The 13813-nt window shown below is 36.9% G+C and overlaps 1 protein-coding gene across 3 annotated transcripts in view; it reads left to right on the top strand.

The window, feature by feature from the left end:
* The window catches only part of LOC131052122 (uncharacterized), a 184223-nt gene that overhangs the window by 65030 nt on the left and 105380 nt on the right, over window positions 1–13813 (top strand). For all 3 annotated transcript variants that reach the window (XM_057986722.2, XM_057986721.2, XM_059219807.1), the window contains 3 exons: window positions 6356–7151; window positions 7366–7433; window positions 7716–7798. In XM_057986722.2, coding sequence (XP_057842705.2) covers window positions 6356–7151; window positions 7366–7433; window positions 7716–7798 — 947 coding nt within the window. The remainder of the gene's footprint in view (window positions 1–6355; window positions 7152–7365; window positions 7434–7715; window positions 7799–13813) is intronic.

Here is a 13813-nt window from a genome sequence, read left to right on the forward strand (position 1 = left end):
GTAGAATTCCTCAGTATACTCTTTCACACTCTCGTCCTTCTGCTTTAAGTTCTGCAACTTCTTAAACAATTCCAACTCATAGGCTTTTGGAATGAATTTTGCCTTTAATCTCGCTACCATCTGTCTCCACCGGGTGATTTTCATCTCACCATTCTCCACTCTATCCCTCTGCAATTCTCTCCACCATAAAGCAGCATGCCCTTTCAACTTAGTTTGTTCTAACCTAACCCTCTATAGATCTTTAATATCTTCAAACTCAAAGTAGTCCTCCAATTCTCCCATCCAATCTATCAGGTATTCCAGATTCAATGTACCTGAAAAGTTAGAAACCTCAACTTTATGAATTTTACTCACTTGTGCCACTGCTCTAAGGAATCTATCTTCTCCCTCATCTGCTGGTCCTTCAGCCTCTTCGACCTCTAGCTCTTCCCCTGCCTCTTCATATTCTTCCTTTGATTCCGTATTCCTTTGCAAACCAGCCAGCGCGTTTCGGATCTCATTCCTGAAATCCTCCATCATCTGCTCTACCCTCCTAGGGTTTATCCTTCTCGGTGGCATCTCCTCCTTTGCTCCGGTGCAACTGCCTCAGCTCGACGGTCTGACTACAAAGTTCCAATTGCCTCACAGTCGGCGATCTATTGAACACACTTGCAACCTGCCTTAAATCAACGATCTGTTCACCCCAAAGGAATGCCTCAAGGTTTGCAACTAGCTTTGATACCATCTGATGCAACCAAGGTCCGAAGGGTCTTCAAGGAGAACAATCCAGATCATGCAACAAGAGTAACACAACGGAAGCACCAATACAAAATAGAGAAAAGGCAAGATCAGACATCCACAATATCATAGATTCATCATAAATTATCCAGCAACATGCAGGCTCACAGGCCTAGTTGTAGAATACATTCTAGATTACAATCCATCCGGACCTCCAAGAGGTGTTCGTATTGCCAATCAAGAATCTATATCATCGTATCTCTCTACTACTCTCCTAGAATCAAATACAACAGTATATATAGCATCCGGAACACATCTGGGTCGACCACAAAAGCTTACATTCTCCAAGACGAGAAAAATGAAACGTGTAAAATAGGCCGGGCCCCAAGTGTCAAGATCTCCTCTGCAAAGAACAAGAATGAAGTGTGGACGACCAAGGAAGGTTGGCTAAGGGCCTAGGAACATTGTGTGTGGTGCCAATTAGATCCATAAGTCATGAAAGCGCTCCGCAAGAGAAGAAATCTCCAACTAGCCGCTAAGCTCAAACTGCTCCAGGAACCAAGAAATAGACGATCCGGAAGCGACAACTTGTCGGAAAAGAGTCGAAATGAACTGAAAATCAGGAACAAGGAACAAGAACAAGTCTGGAAGCCAAAAACCTGATCCACAACGGAAAATGAACAACTACCGGAGAATGCCGGAAGAGCCACAAAAGCTGTAACACAGAACTGAACAAGAACAAAACTGAAAACAAATATTTTTGGTTGATGCAAGATTGCTCATCAATTGGAGATGCTCCTGCATCAGTAAGGACATATATTTCTCAAGCCTTGAGGGAGAGTCCTGAGATGGGTATAAACATATGTTCCTAAGAAACCTTGAGGGAGCCTACTCATAGATTGTTTCCAAGCGCCCTAGCAATAGTAATTCCACTGTCTTCCATAGGGTTAGGAAGAAGTGAGGGCGAACCCTAAATTTAATGTTATTTATTGCATTTTATATAACTAATCTCAATATCTTAATATGAGACATAATGATGTTAAATGATGTATGTAACTATTGGGAAATAGGTAGCGTTCTAGTAAGGGACATTACAATTGGTATAAGAGCTTTGATCTTTGAATCATTCCAGTCAATAAGAAGGAATCTAATAACACATGTATTTGTGTGTATGCGCCATGTTTGCATATATCCATGTGTATGCTCCATCTTTTTATGTTTATGGTTCATGTCTGGTATGTTTCCAGCATGTTTATTTCATGTGTGTTTCCAAAGCCATTTCATATTGGGAATCATTTTGAACACTCCATGATCATTTCTTGAGGACAAGCAATCTTGAGGGGGGCGGACTGTAATGTCCCCACTTTGAAATATAATTTAATAATAAACAATAAATACAAAAGAATAATGATAAAAATTAAATTAAAATATAAATGAATATAATTAAATATAATTAAAGTTTAAGTAAGTTAATGAATGGTCAAAAGACATGAAATGTAAAAGTTGTGACTCCTTCAAACATGAGATATAAAAGAGAGAAGAGAACCTCATTTGAGGGTGGCTAATTTGTGAATTAGAAGTGCAGATCTGATTGTGAAAGGTTGTATCGCTTTCAAAGGGTAGAATTAATGAAGAGTTGCACTCTTTCAAAGAGTGCTAATGGTGAAAGGGTGTGTCTCTTGGCAATGGGCATGCATGATGAAGAGGTGTGACCTCTCCCTCAAATTAAGAGGTTTAAAGGAAAGGAATCAAAAGAATCTAGTGACATCACCATCGATCAGATCAGATCAGATCTGTTATTAAATTACAGGCAGTAACATCTTTGTTCTTGGTGGTATGCATGGGGATGTGCTGAATATGTATGCTTAATATATGAAGTCTGATAATGTTCTTTTGCAGAATGTAGTAGTAATATTAATATAGACTGCAATATGTATGACAGTCATACTTAATTTCATTTACATTCATAGTGCATGAAAGATTATTATATATATAGCCTATTCCTTAATCTTCCGCTAATGCCTTCATGAGGATAGGTTGGTTTGTGTAGGGAAAGGCAGAGTAATTCGATCACTAAATGGGTAAATCCTAAGATGGGTAAGGACATATAATTCTGAAGCCTTGAGGGAGAGTCCCGAGTTGGACATAAACATATGTTCTTAAGAAATTTTGAGGTAGCCCACTCGTAGACTGTTTCCAAGTGCCCTAGCACAATAATTCCACCGACTTTTGTAGGGTTAGGGAAGAAGTGAGGGTGAACCCTAAGTTTAATTAGTTATTTATTGCATTATATACATTTCTAATCCCAATAACCTAATTTAAAACATAATGATGTTAAATGATGTATGTAACTATTGAGAAATAGGTAGTGTTCTAATAGGGGACATTACATGGCAACTCAATTTGGTTGGATAGGCCATCATATGGACATGAAGAGTGCCTTTTTCAATGGAGATTGTAAGAAGTACAAATGTATTAACCACAAGGTTTTCAAGTTATAGGGAAGTAGTATCTTGTATGGTGACTGGAAAAATCTCTATATAGCTTGTAATAGGCACCTAGGGCGTGGTACATCAAAATCGATAGCTACTTGGATGAATGGGGGTACCAATGGAGTCCTTTAGATTCCAATCTATATGTTAGAAGCATAGGTAATGATATCATTATGCTGGTCATATATGTAGATGATTAATAAGTAGCGACACACATGCTATTAAATAGATCAAATCTATTATGATTGTGACTTTCGACATGACCAATCTAGCCCCCCTACATTATTGGCCAATTGTACAAGTTTGGCAAATAGCCGGTGGCATTTTTGTTTTACAAACTAAATATTCCAGAAGTTTGCTCAATAAATTTATAATGATTAATTTCAAAATCTTGTCCACACCTATGGAGAAAGGGTTGAAGCTTTAAGCCAACATTGACTGTCAGAAAATTAATGAGTCATCCTGTAGGCAAATATTGGGGAGCTTAATATATCTTACAACCACCAGACTTTATTTGAGCTATGTTGTGAGTTTTATTTCTCGATTCATGACAACACCAAAGATAAAACATTGAACTTTAGTGAGGAGGGTGTGGAGATATGTGAAAGGGACCCTTGACTTTGGCATTCTATAAGTGTACTGGAGAATGGTGATGGGGGTCCCTTGACTTTGGCATTCTATAAGTGTACTGGAGAATGGTGATGGGGGTTTATGGTTTCAGATTGGGCACGTTATGTGGATGATAGAAATTCCACTTTTGGATATGTTTTCAGCCTTGGCATGGGTGAGATATGTAGTAGCTCTTTTCTCAATTGAAGTAGAACATTGAGGAGTAGCGAAAGGAGCATTTGAGGTAGTTTGGTTCAATAGGATGCATTCATGTGAAAATGCAATAGACAACGCATATAAACCCTGTTTTATGGCAATCAGGGAGTGCTCAGACTTGCCAAGCATCCAATTTTCCATAAGCATACCATACATGTCGAAATACGTTGCTGCTTCATCATACAACTTGTAGAAGATGGAATAGAGGACCAAATTGTAGATATTCTTGCAGTCTTTGGGTGTTGACAGATTTGTAAAATTTTGGGATATGCTTGGTGTAATTAGTAGATTGATCATTAAAGGAGGATACCAAAGTAATTATTATTTAGTAACTGTCAATTAGTTATTATTAGTAGGTTTTCATAAAGTCGTTTCGACTTTAGGATATACTTTATGTTTTATTTCACTTTAGTATGCTTTTTTTATTTGCCCTACATTTATAACATGGGTTGCCTCCCATACTTGTAATCCTAAATAAGAAAGCATTTGCTTCTTATTTTATCAATGAATATGTTGTTAAATTTTATGTGCTTGATTTCTGTAATAAATGTAATGCATCTCTTAGGGTTTACCCATTTTGGGTTAACCCCCTTAATTTAGAATTTTTTGTTTTTGTTATTGTTCTTTTGGCTTGTAACCTCTTGTTTTTTAAGATATGCTCTTGTTCTACTGCTCATGTTCTACTCCCACTTGCTATCGTAACTGGCTGTACTTCCAGGCCCCATTGATCTCTTTTGGTTATTCCTGGACATTAATATAATCTCTCTCTCTCTCTCTCTCACACACACACACACACACACACACACACACAAACACACACATCGTCTAACCACTGATTTAACATTGCTATGTCTTCTTTTATCATATCTTCTTCACTATCTATGAAGGATTTTAAGGTTATCCATTATACGCTTGCATCTGCCATCTTCTAAGCATTTAAAACTATGTTTCAAGGAACGCCACAAACATTCACGTCTATTTTTCTCCTAGGATTGTTCATTTTGGAGCACAGACAAGATTTTCTTGTAGAAAGGCATTTAAATGCGTCTATCATTCTTATTATTGAGCGTATTGCAATTCATCCACAATGTCACAATATGCAGAACATTTCGGCATCTCCTATCTCTGGAAGTTAGGATTGTGCAACTTCTTAGTTGAGTCTTTGTAGCCTCTCTCTCCCTTTTCAATTTTCATGGCACTACAATTCTTCTTCCTCTCCATTTCAAATGCTATTATACACATATTTGGTTGGATTGGCATTTCATTTGTCAAAAATTATTTTGTTTAGTATTAAAGGCAACTTCAATAATGAAAATCTAGTCTCATAAATTGGTTTTCCATTTAGTTCTTAGTTCTAATGTTTTATAATATAATTGCCACAACTTTGGAAACTGACCACATCAATATATATCCAAGTGTCTTCGTCTTGGACATATGGTCCTTCTAATCCAATGACAGCAGCCTTTTTCCTTCCATTATTGTTTTGCTCAGTAGCGAACTTGATATCGCCCCTCTTTACTTGGAAGCAGTAATGATTAATGTAATGCCATAAACTGAAGCATTATGCAGAAGTTTCACATGTTGTCATTAGAATTGAATTTTGTGGACCTTTCCCAAGGAGGTTGTCACTTTTATTACTTTGACTAGCACTAAACTGGTGTTCTGAAGAGCAACAAGGCTTCTGAATATTCTCACATGCCATAAATGCACCATAGCTTTGAAACCTTGCCATTAAACTTTATCCACATAAATTTCAATTGGTATTACTAATCACAAAATTCTATCATTACTGGATAACAATTCTTTTATTACAATTTGTTAAATATTACTTTGCAGGACTGCATTCTTGATGAATCTGAATCCTCCCTCCAAACAATTTATGTTTGAAAATTGCATTTATAAATTTTATACTATCAAAAGACTTATATGGTGTTTTAACCATTCATTAATTGTTGGCTATAGTATGTTTATTAATCTAACATTAATACATCTTAAATTTTAATATATTTAGAGCTCAAAGTTCGCCTCTTTCAACATGTTTATTCCAAGAGCACCTTTGACATTCATCATAAAAAGATGTATAAAGTTTGTTCATAAGAAAACTCTCTTTTACTCCAAAGAAACCTGTTTGTTCTTCCTCACAAACTGGCAATCATTGTCTTTTAATTTTCTTTTGACATGCTTGGATAAGCTTGGAATATTTAGATTTGCACATTGTATTTTTATGTTCTATAGAACCTTTAGCTGTTTTCTCTGTGTACTTATTTTCACATGCTTTATACCATTTGAAGATATTAATGACTTACAAATATCTTTTGAAGGCCTTTATGAAACGTAAAAGGGACAAGTTGATGCTGTCAAAATCAAACAAAGTGGCATCACCATGTGATAGGAAGTATTCAACATTAGATAAGAAGGTACAGAAATGTCAAAACAATGTTGAGCCAAATGATACAAGTTCTAAAAGCTCAAGAATGAAGGGATCGTCTGACAAACGATCCAGTACAAAGTTTGAAGAGTATATAAAAATGGAGGAGCAGAAGACAATTTCTGCTGATGAAGATTTACTGATGGAGCAACAGCTTGCAAAAAGGCTGAAGGTCAAGGAAGGTAAGCTTGGTGGTTCTAAGGATGGGCTGAATGATCTCATGGATGGACTTTTTTCATGTGATGATTATGTAGAAGTAGATTTTGAAACGCAAAGAAAAGAAAAAAAGAAGAAAAAGAAACCAGTGGAGCCTTCTGATGCTAAGAGTAAACCAAAAAAGTTGTCGGAAGAGTCTACTTCCTCTGTGAAAAGGGACCCTAATTTTCTAGGTCACAATGAATCAAGTGAAATGTCTATGGAGGTGGATGTTATGCTTGAGGATGCTAAGGATAAATGTATTGAGCTTGAAGGGTCTGAAGCTTGTGTGGAGGGCTGTCAAGGGAATGTGAATGATACATTTAGACCTAATCATTTGTGTAATTCAATGTCAAAAGCTGCTGGTACAAGTAAAAAGACTGACCAACAAATTAACACAGAAAGTTCTTTGGTAAAGTATGTGGCACCACATTTGCGGTCAAATTTGACAGATTCAGCTAATGAATCTGCTCAGACACGGCGGCACATCAGAGGTTTGTTGGCCACCTAAAATAATATCATCATTAAATATGGGATTAAAAACAGGCTTCTCTTTTGTTCTTTATTTTTCAGGTTTTGGGTGCTTTCTTTTGATGAAGAACTTTACTTTAAAAGAAAGCAATGAAGCATGCGAGATTTTGTTTACTAGTTCACGGGTTACTTATTTTCATGGTGCTTTTTGCTGATTTGCATCCATTGTTTTTACAGGTCTTTTGAATAGGCTCTCAGAGTGCAATGTTGAATCGGTTGCAGCAGAAATTTCATCTGTTTTTCAGGTAGGATATTCTCTTTAGGCCTTTTTCTCATGAAGTGTATACTGAGAATCATTCTGTAGTCTCATCTTTAGCATCTGTCATTCATTGTTGATGTATCTCTGATTTGTATTAATATATGCTTAATGCTGAGTGAAGTACTTCCCTTTTAGATATTCATTGGTTACTTAAATCTGATTTTGTTATGCTAGTTTCATGTTATTACTATTATTCTTTTGAGTTTGCTAAGTACTTAGCTTGGTTATGATTGTGTTCTGTAAAACCTTACTTTTACAATTTTTGAAGTCGCATGGTAGGAGTTTGGTAGCTCAAATCGTTGCAGCTGAAGTTGTGGCATCATGTTCCAAAGGACCACGTGGCAATGAACAGTAAGGGCATTCCCATTTCTTCAGTAATTTCAGGTTTAGTGACATTTTGCTATGGTAGTGTATATGTTGTTTTTGCAATTTCTCTTCCTAAAAACTATTTGTTTTAATGTTTAGGGGGATGGTTTCATGTAATATCTCTTCTTTGAATCAAATATACCTGTGATCCTTTGATGATCACACCCCTGCAAGAAAGATATGTTTGGCTAATGGGATAACTGAAATATTCTTTTCTCCAATGTTTATGAAGAAAAACACTATTTCTCTTGTTTGTTCTCCTACTCTCCACCCTATTGTGACGTTTTCACACATCGCCCCATTGCAAATGGGGACCCCACTTTTTTCACTTTCTAGGTTAGTTGTCTTAGCTTAGACATTGGTAGTTGTCAAGTCTTTGCTATTTAGCCTTTTATTTGTAGTTGCTCAAGAGCTGATCAAGTCTCTCCCTTCAGTCCAAGTGTCCGACCTGCCTCTCCTAATACTACCAGTGGATGCTGAGGTCCGATCCCTTCCTTCCATCTCCTCCATTGCCTACTTTTATTTCAACCCTTATACCTCCCAACTTTCATTTACCACACCTTCTATTTCCTACCTTTCACTCCCATCATTCTCCATTTCCTAACCTCCCTTCCCTAAACCTCTCCTTTCATTCACCCTACCTTCCTCTAACCTTCATCCCCACTTCCTACCTTTCTTCTACCTTTTATACCCTCCATTCCCTACATTTTCTAACCTATATCTCATACCCTTTACTCCCTTTAGCCTACCATGCACACTTCATACCCTTTACCCCTTTATTCCCCTAAGCTTACCTATCCTAACCCACCTTCCTTTCCTTAGCCTAACCCCCATCCCATCCCATCCTACCCGTTCACTACCCTTTATACCTCCCGTTCCACTTCACTCCCCAACATATCTTAATTCCTTTCATTACCCCTTATACCTCCCACATCCTCCATCTACCTTCCCCACGGTATGTCCTACCGTTCCCTACATCCCCCATATCCATATTTTCCCCAACATCCTCTACTTCTTTCCTCACGTGGCACCTTTTTTTACCACTATTCACTTTCAACCCACAACATCCTAACATTCCTCTCCCTCTCCTTGCCACGCATTGCTTGGGCCCACCAAAACTTTGGAAAGAAGGTAAAAGTTTTAAGGCATTTTTTTAAAAGAAAGCATCCACTTCACCATTTCCTTGCAAGGTGTGGAGCCTGGCCTTTGAAAGAAAAGACGTGTCACATAAATAAAACACATAAATTTAAATTCAAATAAGGTAAAATCAGACATAAAAAGAGGTCTTATCAAGCATTGAAGCCAGTAATGCAGGCCTAAACAAAGACAAATTTCTGCCTATCAGATCATAGAGAGAGAGAACAGAACGCAGAGATAAAGATTTGAGCAAGCATTAAGGTTGGAATTCAAGCAATACCAACGAATTTGATCAGCCACCAAGAGCAATATCAGCCATATCAAATTCAAGCAAACAGTATTAAGGAGATAGATGGCAGCCCTAAATCAAGGAGGATTCAAAAGGTGAAGGCAAGCAAAATTGATTAATCAGATCATTGCATGCGAATGGAGCTCTCAGGACTGATTTATCAATGAAGATTCTTGTTCACACAAAGATAAAAAAGTTCTACACCAAAAGAATTTGTGCAAATGAACACAGAATACCGATCAGTCTTGGTGAGAGGGGCAATCAATATTGATCAAGAGCACTTACGTTTACAAATGAAGAGTAAAGCACTGATTTGCTTAGTGTCAACAAAGGGATCAAGGTTTGATCAAACATATCAACTCATACAAATGAGGCTTTGAAGGCCGTTTTGACTAGAAGCTGCAAAAGGATCAAAATCTGATCAACCCAATCTGCTGGTACAAATGAAGCCTGGAAACCCGATTTGCCTTTGTGTAATATAACAATCAAAATCTGATCAAACATGTGTGTTGATGCAAATGAAAGATAAAATACCGCTCAGCTAGCAAATTGCTACAAATGAAGCCCTTGAGGCTGAAATCTAATACAAATGGGGGTTAAAATGCCGCTAGCATGCAGTGGTACGAATGAAAGTGAAAATACCGCTCATGTTGAGAGTCTGCAATTAAAGAACAAAATCACCGATTGACAATGTGAGAAAATGGATGCTAGAGAAGATAACTGACATGTTAGTCAATTTCTTTCTTGTGCAAACAAAGACAAAAAGTCCGATTTGTTTTGGTGAATGAAGGCAAGTGAAATTCAATCTTCCAAATGACTTTAGTATGAATGAACACAAAAAATCCGATCCACTTTGATAGAGCAAAGTAATTAAATTAAATTTTGATTGCTCAAATCAATTTAGTACAATTGAAGGTGAAATGGCCGACTTAGCAAAGAAGATTTTGTTCATGAAAAAATGAAAAATGCTTTTCACAAAATGAACTTGGTAGAATGAACCTTGAATTGCCGCCACTTCAAGTTTGAATTTGACAAAATGAAAGTGGTACGAACGAAATGCAAAATGAACTTGGTATGAATGAACTTTGAAATGCCGCCACTTCAAGTTTGGATTTGACAAAATGAAAGTGGTACGAACGAAATACAAAATGACTTTGGTATGAATGAAAGGCAAAATACCGATTTGCTAAGTGATTAATATTTGATCAAATCAAAATCAAATTGTGCAAATAAAGATGCAAATACTTATTTGATAATGTAAAACAAAGGATGAATGCCGACTAGTTTTGTGCAATTGGAAGCATGAATGCTGACCTCCCTTGAACATCAAATTAATTGGTGGAGATGCAAGTTGGCTAATATGAAGGAAGCACCCAGCAAATAACAATGAAACGATTTATTTATGATGCAAGTCGGCCCATATCAGGAAAGGACACATCCTTTCATCAAGTGCTTATAAATAAAGATGCTTTTGAATTCTTTTAATAATCATTCAAAGCAATTAAATAATTTCAAATCAGATCTGCATTTCCAGAATAGGCGAATTATAGTATTAGGTAGCGAATCTGACAACCATTTTGATCATTGCATTTGATCAAAATACTCTTAAGAGGGCGATTTTGATTAAGAGAAAGTTTTAGGATCAAGTTGAAGGCAGATAAGGGGCATCATTCTTTGAAAATTCACATAGCATTAGACCAGAAATAACTTGAAAATCAGAGATGCAAGATTATTTCACAAATCAGACCTAAGATAGTCATTTCCAAGATTAGTAAGATCTGGTATATATACATTCTCTAGAGGTTTTCAAGTATTGCTCCTCATTTGTAGTTGTTCTTTAAGGAATTTCTTTGCTCTTGCAGGATCGATACAACGTAAAGAAGTCAAGACTCCAAAGTATAAAGGAAAGACCATACAATCATATCGAGGCAAATCAACATTGTGAAGCGTTCACCACCTTCAAGGGTTCATCAAATGTCAAGGATCAACATCTAAAGTCAAGATGGAGATGAACAACATTAGCATGAAGGACTTAGGTTCAACACCAAGACAACAACAAGGCAGGATTCACACTAAAAGGAAGTGATGAAAAATCAAGGATTCCACAACATGAAGTCAAGAACGATACCAAGGAATGACAAGATTAAGATCATGAATAAGGGAAGATCAACCATCATATCACATCGAAGATCAACCATCACATCACATTGAGCAAACTGAATAATGTTGAGTATCAAGAGATATTGCTCAAACACTTTGTATTGATCTATCAAGTCTACAAGTGCAAATTGAGATGGTATCCTAGTCACCACTCATCCAATCAAGAGGTTCCATGTCAACATGTCCAGATGCAACACACTTGACTCATCTTATGGAGACACAAACTTTGAGATACCTACCCTCATTTTCTATTGGTTAACATTCAATATTGAACCTAAGTTTAATATTCTCATTGGCCATAATGGAGTTTTTAACAAACCCTAATTAGGGTTTCTATCATGTAATCTTGACCATTGATTGTGAATCAATCTGAGCCATTCATTGTAAAGAGCTAACTATATAAGGCTCAATCTTCTCATTTGTAAGGAATTAATAATAGGTCAACAATAGTAGAAGAATAGAAAATAGTTATCAATTAGAGTAGAAGTTAGATTAGGAGAAGGCAAAGATTGTTGCCAAGACTTTGTTGTAAAGAGCATATGATTTCGTTGAAGCTATGGTGAATTTAATGTGTTATTTCAACAAGTTGCATGGTCTCTACTTCTCAATTCATTTTCATGTTGATTAGATGAATGATAGAACTTTGTGCATGATCAATGGCGAAAGTCATATATCCATACCACTAACAATTTGCTGATTATAAGTTTGCCTTGTGCGGCCAACTGGAATCCTTAAATGAGCTTAACTTCAATTGCTATTGACACTTTGATATGCATCACCTTGATGGTATCTTTGTTGTTGATAGTAATTCGAACATCATTTTTGCTTTCCTTAGAAGATCACACTAAGCTTTGTGGAGTTGTTGCTTTGCATGTAAAAGCAAGGCTTAGTCGAGTTTCACCAAAGATTGTCCATCGTTCCTACATTCTTAGCATTAGATTAGAATCTCTAAACTTTATGTCTTTTGCCATTTTTTTTTTTCCAAGCAAGTAGTTAGAGTCTATGTTCCAGCAACATCCAAGCATTCAAGCATTCAAGTACTCAATGCAAGTCCCCTTGGATTACCAACAATCGCATCAACCAATTGAGCTATCTACACATCAAGACCTGACTAAAGAAACCTTGGAGTCATCTTGGTTGATCACATCATTTAGCATCCAAGAAGATTTTGATCAAGAGAGGATAGAATACTTTTGGTATTTTATTCTGTGTTTGAAGTGCATAAAAACACATCAACACATCCCACAAGAGAATGACGCTAGTTCGGGTCATGGACAATACCAATCAGATGATAAAGAAAGTTATGATCATGGATATTTAAAAGTAGCGAAGAGGACTCTTCAAGAACAACAATAGTGCACAAAGTATTGCCGATCAAGGTGTATTGATCTGCCATCAACACTGAATAACTTAAATGAGGCATGCATTTATAGTTACAATAAGCTAAACGCTATGGTTTAGGTTCTGAAGTGAAACATGGCCATATACTGGGTAAGTGGGTAACTCAAATGAGCATCACTCCCACTTTTATTGTCAATCACATCTCTTGTGTATTTATTAATGACTATCAAGTGGTGTCAAATTAGTTAATAGGGCAACTTCTCGATCAATGTACAACTTTGCTGTATGCACCCATGCCTGCAATAATATTCAGTGCTGTGCCAAAATCAAAGTTTGATACCCACCTCAATTTTGTGTCAATTATGCACCAATAGCTGCTGTGTCAAAGTCACTTTTTTGTGAATACAGACTGTGCCAAAGTCACCTTTTTGTGAATACGGACTGTGCCAAAGTCTAGTCAGCACCACCTCTGATATTCAGGGCCAAGCCATTGCTGCACCAAACTCCAATTTATAGTGGAGCCTTGTACAGATGGGACATTTTTGTCAGTTACAAATCCAATCCTTGTAAGTTTATGATGGATTAAAGTTGAATTTCCTCATCTACCTAAATGCCATCATTGTGTGATCTATACAATATGTATTATAAGTACAATGTACTTATATAAGTGCTTTCATATGAAGGATTACATGTCTCATCTTAGAGAACTTGTGTACAGAGCCATTTTACTACTATGTTACCGGTTCAGCCCCTTGAACCTATAGGTTTGGGTCTGATTTGGGTTCAATTCATAGGGGGGGTCCGTGTAGGGTTCATGAAAATCATTGTGGGTTCGTCCAGGACAAACCTAGGCGAACCTGTCACAAATCTTCGGAATTTTGAGCTGCCATCCAAGCATGAATCCAATGTAATGCGTCTGCAAAAATATCCTCTGTTCAAATCTACTCGTCGCATCTATGCCCTCTATCTAGTTGGGCTGATGTATTATGTATAATAACAATATGAATGAGCAAATGTCCAAGCTCGAGGAGCTGGCCATATCCGCAACTCATTATGAGAACAAAGGGGTAGTT

This window comes from Cryptomeria japonica, chromosome 4 (genome assembly GCF_030272615.1).
Source record: "Cryptomeria japonica chromosome 4, Sugi_1.0, whole genome shotgun sequence".
NCBI classification, from domain to species: Eukaryota; Viridiplantae; Streptophyta; class Pinopsida; order Cupressales; family Cupressaceae; genus Cryptomeria; species Cryptomeria japonica.